The sequence below is a fragment of the Amblyomma americanum genome, chromosome 9 (assembly GCF_052857255.1).
Source record: "Amblyomma americanum isolate KBUSLIRL-KWMA chromosome 9, ASM5285725v1, whole genome shotgun sequence".
In the NCBI taxonomy this organism is placed as follows: Eukaryota; Metazoa; Arthropoda; class Arachnida; order Ixodida; family Ixodidae; genus Amblyomma; species Amblyomma americanum.
The window spans coordinates 24,895,694-24,913,769 of record NC_135505.1 but is presented as its reverse complement, the minus strand read 5'-3'; the positions used below and the strand labels follow the sequence as shown (position 1 = coordinate 24,913,769).

The 18,076-nt window shown below is 45.6% G+C and overlaps 1 protein-coding gene across 1 annotated transcript in view; it reads right to left on the bottom strand.

The window, feature by feature from the left end:
* Nucleotides 1-1,194: 1,194 nt before the first annotated feature.
* Nucleotides 1,195-18,076, bottom strand: part of LOC144103247 (uncharacterized) — a 34,100-nt gene continuing 17,218 nt past the window's right edge. The window contains exons 3-4 of the mRNA XM_077636021.1: nt 4,168-4,320; nt 1,195-1,419 (exon numbers count right to left, since the gene is read on the bottom strand). Coding sequence (XP_077492147.1) covers nt 1,195-1,419; nt 4,168-4,320 — 378 coding nt within the window. The remainder of the gene's footprint in view (nt 1,420-4,167; nt 4,321-18,076) is intronic.

Genomic DNA, 18,076 nt, shown 5'->3' with positions numbered 1-18,076 from the left:
AAAGTAAGAAGAGGTGCCGTAGTGGAGGGCTCCGGAATAATTTCGACCACCTGGGGATCTTTACGTGCAATGACATCGCACAGCACACGGGCGCCTTAGCGTTTTTCCTCCATAAAAACCCTTATATAATTTACTTCCCTCTTTACAGGTCAACAACCGTTACTATCAACAATTGTTTGTATAATGTGGTGCATTCTTATTGTGCATGTATTGCATATTTCCAACGTGAATAGCTTGGAAATAAAGTTAACTTGTAAGTATTTTGATCGTCATACCATTTGCGAAAACCATTCTGGTGGCCTTTTTCAATTGTTGTAGGTTGTCCATACACAGTCTAACAGGAAATTTTCTTCTGAAGGTTTAGTAGACAGACTTATATAGACTGACTAAAGAAAATGGCCTATAACAATGCCAGGCCATAGATTTATGGAATATCTATATACAGTTTATAGAACTATGCGTACTGCACCAGTAGACGTTTGTCTATACACTGCCTATAGACAGAAATCTACAGGAAGTGTATGGCCATAAGTCTGTGGATCGTCTGTAGACTGTCCATACACCTTTACCCATTAGACTTTCAATAGACATTTGTCTATAGATAGTCAATGAACAAAGGTCTACTAAATGTGTCTGGCCATGAATTTATAGATTGTCTATAGCCTAGTTTAAAGGATTTTGTCTATAAAAAAATTACAGACTTCATACATAAATTCTATGGACCACTATGGAATGCCTAAAGAAATTTTTGTAAGAGTGGGCCTAAGAGTTGTGCTCTAAAACAACAACACAAGTAGAGCAGTCACGCACACACAGACATACATACACACATGAACACACGACCACAACAGTGTAAGGAAACATTAAAGGTGTGCATACACAAAACACGGAGCGTAAGGAAAGATACTTGCGGCGAAATCCTGGAGTAAACGAAAAGCGCGAAACGAAAGTCGCGATCGTAGAGCAAAGCCGGCTTCGTTCTGGAGAACCAGCCTGAAGAGCTAGCCCCTGTTTTCATACTAGTACTGACAGAAATAGACCATGGGCTACAAAAAAATATTCTTGTCTACCACCGTACGAGTGGACGGAAATGACAACTGTCGTTTCAGATCCGACACGCGAGCTGGGAGCAGCAGACTTGGCGCTGACCATTCCTATGCGTGGAGTGTCACGCGAAATAAGAGCCGGCGAAGATCAGCCGCTGTCCGGTCTTCTCGTATCAAGCAACCTGCTGCGGTCTCCTATCCCTTCCCCGTTCGCTCTTGAGTCCGAGAGTGCAAAAATGGCTCGAAAGCCTGTGGCAAGGCACCTTTTAGGGAGGTCCAGAGCAGGGCACTTCTCCGTCGAGGGCGACACTGCGAACGCTGCTGCTTGGGCTGCCACAGCTGGGGTGGATTCTACAGATGACACCACTGGCTCCTGAGGAAACAGGCAGAGAGATCAATCGGGGAGGTGAAGGATAGCTTGTGGTCTCCGCCTTGCCATTGTGGAGAGGTTCACGCAAATCGGTCGTGAACGAACAAGGATGCGCAGTGAGCTGAACGACATATTGGGTCGGCTTTAAAAGAATAATAATAATAATAATAATTGATTTTTTTGGGAAATTAAATGGTGCAGTATCTGTCTCATATATCGTTGGACACCTGAACCGCAACGTAAAAGAAGGGATAAAGGAGGGAGTGAAAGAAGAAAGGAAGAAAGGGGTGCCGTAGTGGACTGCTCCGGAATGATTTCGACCACCTAGGGCAGAATTCGTTTTCAGCTCGTTTGAGCATCACAGACTTTAATGAGACCGCGAAATGTATTTCTAATGCAGTAAGAGGGCCCTTGAAATTACGATATCATGCACCGATTGAATGTTCACACAGTTAACGATAATCCCAGTTCTATCATTACAGGGTGCGCTGTAGAAGTAGACGGTAGGATGGTTCCACAGGATCCCGGCAAGCGATCTCAAGGGATGAAAAATCTGATTATGAAACGTCAAAGCATGGAAGCGGCTAACCCTACGGACAGAATAGAACTAGCAGGGCTGTCGAAATTAATAATTAAGAGCAAGGTAGCCAACATAAGGAAGTTTAATATGGAAAGAATCGAGCATGCTCTACAGAAAGGAGGTAGCCTAAAATCAGTGAAAAGAAAACTAGGCATCGGTAAAAACCAGATGTATGCGCTAAGCCACAAAGAAGGCTTAAAGTTAACAAAGAGTTATACGCAAATCTATACAGTAGCCAAAGTAATCAGAAAGTTAATGAGAGAGGCGGTACGGCAAAGCAATGAGACATCGCGACAGAGGGGAAGTAGAAAATAAAGAAAGACTTAGGCGCAATGCAAAGGGGGAAAGCAGCTGGTGAGGATCAGGTAACAGCAGCATATCTCTTTAAAGATGGCACCCATAGGCACCCTGCATACGCAATGCCTTATGACCTCGAGCGTACCAGAAGCTTGTAAGCACGCTAACATAACCTTAGGTGATAAGAAAGAAGACGGCAAAGACTTGAAAAATTATTGACCCATCAGCTTACTCTCTGTCGCCTACAAGGTGTTGAAAAATTATAGACCCGTCAGCTTACTCTCTGTCGTCCACCAAAGTAGTTTTCAACAGTCTCGCAAGGAAACAGCAGTTCACAACTGGTAGGGAGTGCTGGAAGTGGTAAGAGAAGATGTATGCTTAGGGCAGGTAGTGGCCGCTCATCTGGATCATGAGAGGGAAATAACTAGAAGAAATAGAGTGGTGTGGAGCGCCAATGGCACGTTCTCTCAGATCATTAATGGCAGTTTACCATTATCCCTCCCAGAAAAGTGTACAACAGCTGTATCTTACCGTTACTAACCTACGGGCAGATACGTCGAGGCCAATGAAAAGGGTTCAGCTCAAATTAAGGACAACGGAACTAGCTACGTAAAGAAAAACGATAGGAGCAACATTTAGAGACCGGAAGCGGGCATAATGGGTGAGGGAACAAACGCGGGTTAAGGGCATCCAATATAGTCGAAATCGAGAGAAAGAAATGGGCTTGGGCAGGGCATGTAATGCGAAGTCAAGGTAACCGCTGGTCCTTAAAGATAACAGAGTAGATTCAAAGAGTGGACAAGTGTAGCAAGAGGATGGCAGAAAGTTAGGTGGGCGGATGAGATTAAGAAATTTACGGGCATACGTTGGTCGCAGCTGGCATAAGAAAGGATTAATCGGAGAGACATGGGAGAGGCATTACAATACACGCTGCACGAAGCGTTGCGATACACGATGAGAGCAGTGAATGTACGTTAGTAAAAGCAAGCAAACGATATTTGGATGGAATGACAATTGGGAAGTGCACACGCTAGGACTGCTCCCGCCATGACCGTTGAATAAAGCAGGATTAGTCTAAAAATAGAAAAGCTCGACTATATCACCAGCGGGCCTATTATGCAGCTGCGTATATTCGCAAGAAGCGGCTGAGGCAGCCAAATAAATGGATCGCGAAGCAATTTAGCAAGCTTATTAACATATTGTCATTTTATTTTTAATCCACATTTTTTGCCTCAGATCAGCAGCAAGATTAATATTGCGAAGCACTGCTGGCGGGAGTCAACAGTCAGGTATGCACTATACAGGAAGAGGCTTCCAAATGAAACACTTTCTTTGGCTGACTTACGCCCACGAAGCACTCAGCAGCTCGGCGGTGGCGATGGCAACAAATGTGCTTGGAGGTTGTTTAAAAAAAAGAGTCAACGCCGCTCTCGGCTGCGCTCAATTTAGAGCGAACGAAGAAACATCGAGATGAGGTGTGGAAAACTTCTACGATAACTTGGAACAACTCCCAACTGTAGTTCTCCAGCAGCACAGCTAATGGGCCCAATATTGGAAATGTATTTTCAAAGGCCGGTCTTACAAAGGACTGGAGTGAAACAATCCATTTCCACAATTGGGCCGATTACCTGCGCCGTTGGGTTGCTTGCACAGACAGACATTCCAGATAAATCTCATCACATTTTTCGTTGCAAAGCAGCGTGCTGGTTGTTTTGTGCGAGATGAAACGTATATTACAAAGCTTTGTGGTAATATAACCCTAAGCAGCACCAATTCTTTCTTGCTTCTGTTTGCTGTCACTCCTTTGCTTGATAAGTGAGTGACTTGCTTATTGCTTACGTTCTTTCATACACGGCTGTGCTGTAGAAATATACCTTTGTTATTTTCTCCCTGGCGTCATGTCTTTCGGAGTCTGGACTTGCAGTGCTGGCCTCCGGTCGGTTCACTGTGGCTTCAAGCGAAGTCACAGGAAATGATGACGAAGCTTGCACAGGTTCCTGAGCTTCTTGCGGAGATGCTTGCTCTGGCTGAACAGAGGGGAAAAAAACACGAGTGGTGAAGAGGCAGCGAGACAGAGAGCTTCATGAGGAAAAATTTTCCGTGCATTTGACTCAAGAAGAAAATGCACATCGTACACTTGTCTCCTTCTTATATTACTATGAACGGCGTTGTTTTCCTATTCTACAGTGGTTTTTGTCCACTCTCGCGATTTGTTTGGTCAAGCTACCACGGTATTTCAATACACAAGTGGTGATATTGTTGGACTTTCCACACTGCTTTACACACATCGGGAGGGTGTAAAGCAGCACACACACCGTGTGTATGTACATACCCCCCCCCCCCCCCCGTTTAAAAGTGTACAGCCCAGGCGCTTTGCTTGTGAGCTCTACAGCATGCCCTGTTGTGCATCGTCAGGGAGCGTAATCTCTCGAAAGAGGAATGACATGGCGTCCTGAATACTCCGAAGGTTTGTAATGCTTGATGACCTAGGCAGCCACGCTAAAAAGCTTAGAAGCAAACCCCTTGGGCGGTATACTTTTGACGAGGGCTGTACATTACGTGAAAAAAAATTGAGACGGAGAGCTAGGTACCTTATCTATTGGCAACGAGGCAGCGCTAGAAGACGCTGACGCCTTTAGCGGAAGCGACTTCGCTTCCGGTCATTTGACATCACTACCCCCCAACCAATAAGATTTATCCACTCTGGCACCATCACTTCGCTCCAGCCAATGGGCGAGTTTTACGACCAACGACGCATTTTTTCCTGATGAGGCTTTTACTGCTCTCGCAATAGAAAGAATTCTTCACACAAGCACTTCAAGTAGCGAGTCATACTCCTTTCAGGGGCACAAAATAAGGCGCACTTCCGGAAGTGCACTTAACCCCTTCGAGTGCCCCTCATGCTAAGCGATGCTTAACGCGAAAGAGCGCGATCGCAGCTACGAAAATGGAGGCTGTCGGAAACAAAAATTTTAGAAATTGCGATTTTTAAGCATAACGTTCAGAATTAGGCTCATTTATAGCTGCACATGAACATAGCTTAATTTTCGGCAATGATAACATTTAATTTTTGTTGTGCGGAAGGCGTAGCAATACAAGATTAGTTCTCAGCACATCCAGAATACGGACGACGAAAAACACGGCGGATGACAGCGAGATTAGTGATGCGCTGCTTTACTGTTCTTTCTCATAAGACCATTACATAAAAGCAAAAAAAATATATTTAAAAGGTAAAATAAACTTGTATGTGTATTTTGTTACATACTATAATCAATGCCCAAAAATAAAGTGCCTTCGAGGCTACGTGCTCGGCTCTCGAAATGCGTTCTGTGAACGAACTCCTACCTGAGTGCGCACTTAGGTGACTGTACTTATGTTAGCCGTTTAGCTGCGCTAGAATGCAATTGTAGCAAATTATCAGAGTATTTATAGGTGCACTTCATTTTTAGCACTTGACAGGGGCAAAACTGGGCGAAGGCAGGCAGTTGAGGAAGTTTATTCGTTTCAGGAACAATAACATCATCGGTCGTCCCCATCCGGTGCCTACATTTTTGCCTACATGTACTGTGCGTGCATACCCCCAGAAGAAACTATGCGAAATGCGGGTTCCCATTTCTTACGCGCGCAATAACATGCCGAGAAATTCTACACAAGCGAATTTTTCAGCGGGAAGTTTACGAATGCTACTATTTCGCACATCGTAAGATTGCTCTATAACACTAAATATATACCCAGATTCCTCCATGGGAACCTTGTAGTTATCTGCTATTTATTGTCAAAAATCCACTCTTGGTTTTATATCGTAGCCTTATCTGCTCGGTGCGAACGCATGATTTCGCTACGCATCGAAAGCTGTGAGCATTGCCGTCAATATCTTCACAACAGTATGTTACAATAATAAATAGCTGCCTCAAAATTAAAACTGATGTTGAAGAAACCTGGAACTGCGAGGCCCGCCATTTTGGCATGGTTGATGCCACTGCGCTACCACTGCGTTTCCTGACTGTGTTTCTTTAAAGAGTGAAATGCAGAGGCACTTTTATGCTACGCTGTGCTCTCTAAAACCACATTCCGATGCCTGCGGAAACAGAGAACAGATAGCTGTAGTACGAAAGGGAGTATCCAATCTTGGAAAGGGAATGAACTTTGTAGCTTTTTCTGCATTAAAGTTGAAAATGTGTATCATTCACCTAGAGACAAACTATTTATGAGAAACAATTAAGGGCCCTATTCTATAATATTAGTAAAACAGTCAATGATTAAAAAGTGTTAATGTATTCAAGTTCATACTATAGCTTAGCGTACACCCCAGCTTGATATTTAATATACATTACTGTTTACTGAACGCCTACAGTCACGCTGGATATCATGTGGAAGCTTGCTGACCTGTTTCGTCTCTGCCCTTATTTTCACAACGCCTCACAGGTTATTTACTTTGTGAGTGAGAAGCCTGTTTAATAAGTCTATTAGCCCTCCGGCAGCATGAAGTCGGTAGGATGAACATGTACTTGCTGCAAAAGCGAAGTCGATAGGCAGTTTTTTAAACCTGCATAGGCTGGTTCTGCTCGAACATGTAGCTTGGCTGCAAGGTTCAGCTTTGAATAATTTACTTGAAATCATGCTCTGCATGCGTAGTGTGCTCCACCTACCAGCCCCTGTCATTTGAATCTCTTGTGCTACGGTGCACTCGGAGGGAACCATGCACCTAAAATTAATTTGTTGCCCACATGTGCAGCTGTTGCGTTTTCTTGCGCTGAAATATTTTTAACAACTCTAGAAGTACTCTGTTGTACTACGTACTGTTTTATTCTAATGCAACGCGATCGCGCCAGTCGGTCATACTTGCTTAAAAATTCCTGTGATGAATACTTATTTACAGAGGTTCATGGCTTTCGAGTTGTCCTATCCTTAATTTCTACGGGATGCAGTTCTGTTGAAAAATGAATAATACTATTTTTTTCGTCTTAAAGGAAGCATTTTTGGATTAGCAGGTACACAATAACTTGCTAAACGCGCTTCGAGCCTTCCTGATTTTTTTTTTCATGTGCCAAGACGCAGCAGTTTGCACCGCCACGAAGGCGCTCCCTTTTCGTTCGTTTATGGAAGGTAGCCAAACGGCCGGGCGCCAGAACACAAATTATTGTGGATCGACCCAGCTAATCCAGGATATACAAACCGAAAGCGAGATTGAGGTCTCCACTGACCCAAAGAGCCGATGTGCGCCTTTCTTTTGGTGAAAATGAACGGTCTTTGCAAAGCTGTCAACGCCAATGAACTCTATCAACGCCATCGGCTCACTTGTTTTGTGTGGTTTTGAGGAAAGGAAATGGCACAGTAACCGTCTGACATATATCGGTCGACACCTGAACCGCGCCGTAGAGGAAAGGATAAAAGAGGCAGGGATAGAGGAAAGAGAAAACTGAAAATTGAAAGTTGTATTTTAAGAAAAGACGCGGCGCTGCACAGCGGCGGAACACATGTGGCTCGGTGCTACTAGTGGCGCATGCGCAGGAGTGACCAGGGAGTGAGCGAGAGAGAAAATTGGCCGTGGCTTAGCTCGACTACAAACGCGTACAAGCGCACAAAAAACACAGACACGAAGAAAGAGACAGATACCATGAGCGCTTTGGTGGTGTCTAAGTCTACTTCGTGTCTGTTTTTTGTGCGCTTGTACGTGTTTGCAATGCACCAACTCGCAAAACAATCCGCGCTCCATAGCTCGACTATGCCAGGATATACGTAGCGAAAGCTAAGGCATAGCATGGTTAGCCTTGGTTATTCTTGATTGCAAGTCCAGGTTAGTCTGGTTGCCTAGCTATGTTGTTGTCGCATTAAAGACGACACAACTGTTTTTTGCGGCGCACGCGAGCTCTCCTTTTCAGTCCTCCGACATGTTATCAGGCAAGTGGCGCAGCTGGCGAAGCGAGCGGCTGCGAGCGCAACGACGAGTTCCAGTTCCAGTTCCAAAAACTTTTATTTCCATCAAAAATGGAGGCCCTCTACTCCCTACCCCTGGCGCGCAGGCCTAGGGGCAGAGGCCAGGGCCTCCGCGACTAGATGCAGGAATAGAGTTGTTGGCTCTTCGCGGCCTCTGCCGCCAGATGGATGGCTTTCTTCTGGGTCGCGGGGTCCGCGCTTTGCAGAAGGGTTTCCCTGGCTTCTCTACTATCTATTCCTTCCCTCACACCTGGGGAGTGTACACACTGCCAAATTATATGGTCGAGGGTCCCACTTCTCTCCACATTTTTTTACATTTATCTTCTATGTCCTCGTCTTGTAGGACGTGTGACGCCTATACCGGGTTTATGAAATTTCCGGCCTGTAGCCTTCTCCAGGTTACTGCCTCTCTGTTCCCGAGCTCCTTGTCCGGAGGAGGGACAGTTCTCTGCAGTCTGTAATTCTCTATGATTTCTGTGTATGTTTGTAGTCTCTAGTCTAGTTCCTTGCAATCTGGCGGTTCCGCTTCAGCTCAGAGGTAGAGATCTCGAGCTAGAAGGTGCGCCGCTTCATTGCCTGGTACTGACGTATGAGCTGGTGCCCATATTAGGCTAATTTTTCTATTCATCTTTTTCCCCGTTTGAATCTGCACCGCTTCTGATGCGCCTCCACCTCTTCCATAATTGTAGATGGCTGTTTTACTGTCACTTATTATATAGTTTGCCTCTGTTCCCACGCAAGCAAGCGCTATTGCTACCTCTTCTGCTACTTCCGAATTTCGGCTGCGTATCGTAGCTGCTGATATTGCTGTACCCTTGCCATCCACCATTGAGGCTACAGCTGCTCCCAGTCTACCGCTCGCCGCATCCGTGTAAGCTACAGTCTCTTTATTCATATCGTTGAAGCGTCTCATGAGGGCTTCGGCTCTCTTTTCCCTCCTCTCACTGTTGAAGGTAGAGTGCATGTTTCTCGGAAGTGGGTCTATTCTGAGATGCTCCCTTACCTCCTTCGGGATGTCTTGTTTTTGTTGCATGCCTCTGTCTGCCTGCAATCCTACCATGCCTAAAATGGCTCTGCCTGTATATGTCTGGCTAAGTCTTTCCTGCTGAGCTGTTCTGACCGCCTCGGCCGTTTCCTTCCACGTGTTGTGTATCATCATAGCTAGGAGTCTTTCCAGAGTGGCTTGTTGGGCGAGTTGGTTTACCATATTGAAAATATACCTGCGCTCAAAAGACACGGACTGCGCTGTGTGTGTGTGTCTTTATCTTTCAGTCCGTGTCTTTTGAGCGCAGGTATATTTTCAATAGGAGTCTTTCCGTTGAGGTGCTTACGGGTATTCCTAACGCTCGTTTGTAGCACCTCTTAATTATTGAGTCCAACTTATCTCTTTCTGGGGCCCGGATGTTAAGGTATGATGTAGCGTAGCTGAGTCGACTTATTATGTATGCTTGCACCAATTTTATTAGGCTCCTTTCTTTGAGTCCTCTCCCTTTGAGCGCTATTCTTTTGAATATTCCAGTTACTTGCGCTGCATATCGCAACGACGAGGAACGTGGTGTGACGTCATGCCAGATGGCGCGGAAGAGCGCGCAAAGCTAGGGTGCCTCGATGCCAGTGCCGCCGGGGTGGAGAAAACTTCAGCGGCTCCACCATATTGAATCACACGAGATCAGCGGCGCTAGCGTTTGTAACAGCGCCGTTCATGCTCTCGGCGCGCTTCAAAGTGATTTAACTTGAACGTTCTTTTGCAGCGAGAGCTACACTGGGCTACCAGGCTACCAGTCGAGCATTTCGCGGTACATGGAAGAGGCCGCTTGTGATTCAATATGGCGGCGTCGCTTAAGTTGTCTCCACCCGGCGCTCGCATCGAGGTTCCCTACGCAAAGCACAATAACCGTCTCACATATCTCGGTGGACATCCGAACCGCGCCGTAAAGGAAGTGATAAAGGAAGGAGGGAAAGAAGAAAGAGAAAACTGAAAATTTAAGGTTGCATTTTGAGGAATGGCGGGGCACTGCGCAGCGGCGGAACACCTGTGGCTCGGTGCTACTAGTGGCGCATGCGCAGTTCTGACTAGGGAGCGAGAGAGAGAAATTCGCTGTGTGTCGTCACTGCTCCTCGCGCCTGCGCAGCACGGCTCTCCAGGAATCACGCGAAACTGCTCACCCTGCGGCCAGTAAAGCTTTCGCTTCAAAAAATGACACAACGATGTGTAGGTAACGCTCGGCACTTCACAACCACGAATGCACATTTCTTCCCGGTTATTGCGTTAAGTCTGCAATGGTATTGAAGTTGATGTAAGTGGCAGCTGCACATGACGACCTTTTGAAAATAAGTAACGAAGACCATGGTCTTGAAAGCGGAGAGCAGCGGCGATGGGAAATGTACTGTTTCCTGTAAGCACCGTTTCACAAACGTAGTAGAATCATTTCACAAAGTGTGCTTACAGATGCCTACACTATTTGTTCCTGTAACCATCGGTAGATGTCTTCGACGCCTAAAACATAAATCGCGTAAAGATAAAAAAAAATCAAGTTGTTCCTAAACGCTGACACTGTTAACACCAGTGTCAACAAGTAATGAAGCGCACCGTACACAATGATTCAAGTCGCAGATATGATTAACTGCAATGTAACATTTGGTAGAGACCTCCGTGATCACGGTCAATGCCTGGCCGATGCCTCTACTCGCTTCTATCACGCTGCGGTCACTCTCAGTAAAGGGTTATGCGTGTTCCGCGTGACTTCTGTCAAGAGCTCACGAGTTGTGTCTGGCGTGGAATTTCGCCCGATCCAGACTTGGTCAAAGACATCAAGGACCTGCGCCGCCTGTTGACATCAGCATGGTACGGCGATTGCTTGGGATGACCAACCATGCAGCCCGCGTCATTCCAAGTCTGTCTCACTCGGCTGCACCATCCACTCCCTCTTCAACATGAACACCTGGCTTTGGGGACCTAGTCAGAAGGAAGCTTATTCTAACGTCAAGTCGTCGATGAGCTCCCAAACATGGTTGCCAAAGTATTACCCGCATCATTCGAAAGAAGTATTGATGGAAGCCAGTTATCATGGTCTAGGACTCTTGCTTGAGGACCGGCCTTCGGTGAGTCGTCGCACTAGCAGCTATGCTTCTAAACCCTCATCCCTGCAGGTGGACGCTTCAGTGAGACGAAAAACAACTCTCTGGCCGTCAGATGGCTCGTATATCGCTCCTATTCTCGCGGCCTAAACATTTAGGTCGAGACAGGTCACTTTCGTGTAGCACTCACTGTCGGGATGGGTTTCAGAATTCTGCCGTCTCGCGTACAATGAATGCGGGTCTAATGGACGCAGTACCTGGAGAACATGAAATAAGTATTTCAGAAGTGGTTGGGTGCTGCTGACACGCAATGTCACTAGCAACGTGGTAGGCGCCTGGAATTTTACAACTTGGAACTCTTCATCCGTGAGGTCGTAATCGAACCACCGCCACATACTGCAAGTCGGCTGGAAGATGTTCACAAACACCAAGCAAAAGCTGGAGTATGTTTTTGCATAGTCACCTTCTCTCGAAGTAAGTCATGAAGAGAGTGCTGACTCGCATACCACCATACTCGAATGAGGGGGACCGAGTGTGTACGATAGTGTGCCGTTGCTTAGCCGTATCTTCAGTCCGACTGTTTTGCACCAGAATATTCCCACCTGCATATTGCCACGTAGTGATGACGGTGGTCCAGCCGTTAGGAAGGCAGTAAAAGGCTTCCCAAAAGAAAGCCTTTATTGGGGCTGACAAGCGCCCAAAGAACTGAACAGTTCGGCGGCGGCAATGAGAGCAAACGCGCTCGGCGGTCACCTGGGGACAGTATCACCGACGCTCTCGGCCGCATTCATTTCAACTCATATATTCCAAAACATCAGAAATCTGTAAGTGTCACATATAATAAAGAGTAAGAAATAGAAGTGTCAACGAAAGAGGCTTGAAGAAGACGACGAGGATGGCCATAAGAATGACGTGTGTTAAGCGAGGAATAACGAAGATGAAGTATTCGGTGAGGTGGGAAGAGATGATTGATGGAGAAGAGACGAAGAATAGGAAGAAGACAAAGGTGACGTGCACCAACGCCAAGGTTTTAAAAGAGTGAGGGAGAGGGAGGCGCGGGGTGAAGAACAGAAAAGCGGAGGTTCCGGCGGGTCAGGAACACTTCGGCTGAAAAGAGCAACGCCGGCTACAGCTCCGGTGATCTCACGTACTACGCCGTCGCACCGTAGACGTCCTGCCGTTCCTGAGCCCGTTCCGGAGAGTTAACGAATGACGCAACCACCTGCTACGGCCAGGGGTGCCTCCAGGGCAGTTGCACCCATCCGGTTATTGCGCCCAACGCCAACATCTACAGCATCTCCTCCACGGGAACTTGGATCGGGAGTTCGTACGATACCACCAACGACGCTGGCAGCGACGCCAGCCTGAGGACTTCAATCGCCACCTCGACGCCGGCTACTGGACCCATGCAACACTGCATAAGCACCAAACAGTGAGCACGAATGCCGAACGTTACCAGCAGAACGTTAGTAGTAGACTCTTGTAGTAGTATTCCTGGGTCGTGTGTATTGGTAGTCCTTGTGTTTTGTCAAAAGATCTACAACTGGGGGTAGTTTGAAATGCATCCTTGAAGTTATTGGTCCTGTGTGTTCGTCCCTTTCCTTATTTTGGTAGCGCTCACCAATACCTTCAAGGTTGTGCTTTGTGTTAGTTTTGTTTGTTAGCTTTGTGTGCTTGTGTGTGTGTCACGTAGGGTGTATTAAATGTGCGTCTGTGTGGGTACGCCTGTCGCCTAGACCATTCTTTCGGTTCGTGTGTGCTTCGGGGATCCCTGACAGAAATAATTAAAATATTTTCGCTAAGAACCTTGGAGGCAAAGCGGCAAGAGCAACTAAAATGTTTTCGAACAATGTGCATGGAATCGCGTGTGGCTGCGATGACTCCAGATAAAATTGGTCGCATCTCGCGTCTCTAACGAAGCAATAAAGCTGCCTGCCGCGGCCTTCCGCATGCACAATAAAAAAGGTACCTGGCAATATTGAACATCTTGTGGATGAGTGTCTGGAGCGAGCCGAGACTCGGGCCGTCTGCTCCGAGCCACTAATAATAACTACTACGCAAGATAGAAGAAGGCTGTGCCTGGGAATCAACTTGTCTCAGCCCAAAGGATTTATCTACGATCTAAATTTAGGTTACTACTTTGATTTCACGAAGTATCGTCTGCCACAGGTCTACGTCTGCGGCAGAAGTAATTTATGCGCGGAGTTCATTGGCTTGCTTCCGGGGTCCGGATGTCGTGCAGACAGATGAGGGACATCAGTATAAACACAAAAATTGCTCGAGTACTTCCCAACCTCGATATCTTCAGTGCGTCGAAGAGGGTCGATATCTTGAATATAACGAAGAAGCTGAGCGCATAGTGCCGACAGCCAACGACTTGCTAGCTAAAATATCCGATCTATACCTAGACCTAATCTACCGGGGCGCACCTGGTTTATCGGGTGTCGAAAGCCGTTAGTGATGAAAAGAAAACAACAGCGAACACAAATTTAGGGGCCGAAAAATCTACTACAGGTGTTTCCAACTCACGTGGAGTTCAAAAATGCTGCCCCAGGCGACCAGCTACAATCGATTTCCTGGTTGAAGCCACCTGGTTCCTCTGAGACTTGAAGAAGACATGTAGGACAAGGGTATTGCTTGCCCTGGTTCCGTCCCCAGCCACGCTTAGCGGCATGGTTGTAAGAGGTCGAGACTGCCATGGGTGGATGGGTGGCTGGATGGATGGATGGATGGACGGACGGACGGACGGATGGATGGAGAGTAGGAGCGTCCCCTTTTAAACAAGGTGGTGGCAGTTTCCACCATGATAAGCTTTTTTATTTATATTTGTTTAACTGTGTTGTAAATTGTTATTAAGATTAACCATTTATTTCAAATATATTTTCCTGCACCTCTAGCCTTATGTCACCTCTCTGCTTTTGAACCAACAATATATAGTCGCTATTTGCTAGCTCGCAGATTTATTTATATGACCATTGTTATCTCTAAACCTTAGGGTCCCAGGAAGACTGCATGTGCCTGCATCGGCATCCACATGGATACCATCACATCTGAGTACCAGTTGTTCAATTGTATCTACAGATTCACCAGACACAGCACATATGTCTTCTTCATTGAATTTCTTTTTGTCGCTGCACGTTCTAAGACACCCTGACCTAGCTTCAAAGAGTAGGGCACTGCCTCTTGAGTTACCATAGAATGCTTCCTTCCTGATCTGCCTTTTTCAGTATCGATATAGTTCAATGCTATGTTTCTTTTCCATTGAATCTATCCAATTTTTACAATCCGCGTTTTTAACCTGTCGTTTAATGCTCTTTCTCCGGCCTCGTATCTGGCATACACTTACTGGTTAGCTTCCTAATTCTTTTGCGCCATTTTGGTTGAACATCTTTTTGTATAGGTATTTAAATACCTTAGTTTCCCACCTGTTATCGTCCAGTTTCCTCAGGAGTTCTTCATATGGTATTTTGCTCCGAGCACCCAGTGGTAATCTTCCAACAGTTCTCTGATATACTTCTAATCGCGACTGAACTTCTGCCTTTAAGCCCAGAACCGCATTCCCGAAAGTAAACCGCGACACCACTATTACTTTCCAAATACCTTTCAGTACTTCATATTTGTTGCACCCCCGTAATGCCTTATATATCATTCTCCCTGCATCTCTTCGCTCTTTTGCCATAATGCACTGTTCGTGCTTTCCCTTGTGTATATGCCCCTCTGAGTATTTCATTGCATTGTATTGAAACCAGCGATCAGTTGTATTATTGAAAATTATAACACATGATTTAGTGGCGCTAAAACTAAAGCCTAGAGTATCTCCATCGTCTCCACAGCAATTTGCTGTGGAGACGATGAAGTTTGAAGACGACGAAAGTTTGCAAATCATCCTGGCTATCTGCTAACAGTACAATATCGTCGTATACATTGTAACCGGTAGCCATTGCTCGACGACCTTTCTGCCTAATCTGTACGACAGATTATGACCTAGATTGATTCCTTGTAGCCTTAATTCATATTATCATATAAATCATGAATAGGAGCGATTATAGAGGACGACCTTGTCTTAATTCTCTGTGTACCTCGACAGCTGTCGTACTCTTCATCCCTTCCCATGTAATTTCAATTTAGTTTTCTCGGCATACTTCCTGTAGAAAATCTACTACCTCATGACCGATACCTTCACCTTTTAATATGTTCCACAGGAGTTCTGTGTTGCCGTTGTCGTACGCACCACTTATTTCCACAAAGCCTTAATACAGAGGTCTGTTTTCTGCCTTAGCTATTTCTATGCATGCTACCATCTAAGCGCCTACTATTTTTGAGCCAGTTCTTAAGTTCTCTGAGTAACCTATTACTTTCTACTCATGACTTCATTTTTAATTTCAGCGCCTATATTGCCAGCCTTTTTAAAACAGATGTTATCGTAATAGGTCTGAAGGATTGTGTTCATCTTATGTCCTTTCTCTTTATAAATCAAATTCATTTTACTCTGTCTCCAGCTGTACGGAATTTGCTTATTTGTTATGACTGTCTTCAATGACTTTATTATCGTTTCCTTGCTTCTTCGGCCAAGTTCATGAATCAGCTTGACTGGATTTTCATCTATTCCTGCGGATGTACATTTAGGAATATTTGCTTCCGCCTTTTTCTTGCCAAAGACTGGTCACTTCCAAGCTGTTTTCTATTGCGCTGTGCAATGGCAGAAAACCTTCATTTGGGGAGATTACTCGATCATTGCGCCAAAATGACTCCGCTATAACTGATGTAATGTAGTTCATAGCTGTTTAGAAGGCAGCGCCAAAATACGGACGAGGGACTTATAAGAGCACATAAAAAGACGTTCACGAGCGTCGTCTCCCTCCAAACATTCTTTTTACCCAGCCAGCTTTTATGGTTCCAGAATTTTCTTGGCCCCCTTTTAGTTGCATCGCGAACTTCAGCCAGCGATCAGAGGACTGTTTTATTTGAGCCTGGACGAAGACCTGCACTTGTTTCTATTGTAGATAAGATTCCCATTTTTGGCCTCTTTCCTTTACAGATAACTGCGACCTCTTTGCATCTTTCTGTTCTCTTGAAGCCACTAGTCGTTGGTCGATGGCCTCACTAATTTCCTTATTCAACCCGCTTCGTGACTTCCTCTTTCCTCTCCAGCGGTTTACTCTTTTTACTTGTATCATTTTTGTGCTGATGAGCAGATCATAATCCTACTTTTCCTTGGGGCGTTTCTCGATTGTCTCCTCTATGCTGGTGGCTATTAGCGCTGTTTGTGCGTCGTTTAAATTAGCGTTCTTTTTTCGACGTCTCTGCATTTCTCTTTTGAGCAGGGCTCCCAAATGTAGACTAATACGCTCATGATCACTTCCATTGCTGTACTTCCCTCTTCGTCTATTTCCAATATTTCGAGCTCGCTATACATCCCCTGAGATATTAAGCAGTAGTCAATAGTCGTTTGCCTTCGACTCAGTGGAAACCTTCGACTTCGTGGGAAGCATTCGACTCAGTGGAAACCTCAGCAGTCATACAGGCATTGCGTAATTATGGTGTAGAAGAGCCTTATGTCAAAATACTGGAAGACATATATAGCAACTGCACAGCTACTATAGTCCTCCATAAAGTCAGCAATAAAATTCCAATAATGAAGGGCGTCAGGCAAGGAGACAAGATTTCGCCAATGCTGTTCACCGCCTGTTTAGAGGAAGTATTCCGAGGCCTAAATTGGGAACAGTTGGGAACAAGAGTATGTGGAGAATACCTAAATTTGCGATTCGCTGATGACATTGCCTTGCTGAGTCACTCAAGAGGTGCACTACAAATCATGATCAATGAGTTAGACAGGTAGAGCAGAACGCTGGGTCTAAAAATTAGCATGCAGAAAACCAAGGTAATGTTCTACAGTCTAGCAAGGGCACATTGTTCACAATTGGCAGCTTGTCTTCTTTTGGCTTCACACTTTCTGTTTACCTTCTGCGACACATTTTTTACCCCCTCAGAATATATTTAGTATTCTGTCTAGCGGAATCTGGTACCAGATTCCTTTCACTTGCCAAAAGGTGTATATTGCACAAACCGGGCGCTGCTTAAATATCCGCCTGAAAGAACACGAACAAGCATCGTCAGATGTATCTAAACATTGCGCTCAGTGCGAAGATAAGAAAAACTATAAGGCAATATTTGAGAAAACCAAGGTACTGTACCGGCACCAGGACCAGCGTACCAGAGAGATTATGGAAGCGTTTTTCATAAAGAAGAAAACTAGCGCGTGGATCACAACCTTCTATCACATTATTTGATGCGTAGATACGGTTCTTGGACAATACTTGATTTGCCATGGGCCATGCAAAAAAAAAAAAACGGGCGCCCCGCGCTATTTTTTCAGTTTTTGATTTGTTCCTTGGGTTGACTGCCCCATGTGATTGCTGACATCGCCGTTTTCTATGTCGCTTTTATATGTGTTTTCCTCCTGAATAAAATTTTAGTTGCGAGAGAGCGCTTGTGTTGTGCACCTCTTCTTCGTTCGTCGTCTCTGTTCGCACTGTATTTTTCCTGTAAAATGAACGTAACCTAACCAGCCCAACTTTCCATCCTACTACAGTAATATACCTCTCTCTGACAAGTACGACCACGACGCAAGAAGTGCCGACCACGATGCACTGCTTTGTACGCCTCATGGGAGCATTCCAAACCTTGTCAGTGAAAAGTTGCTGCACCAGAACAGTCCCCGTTTATTCACTCCCGCTTGCACTATGATAGGCGCTGAGGCTTAGAAAA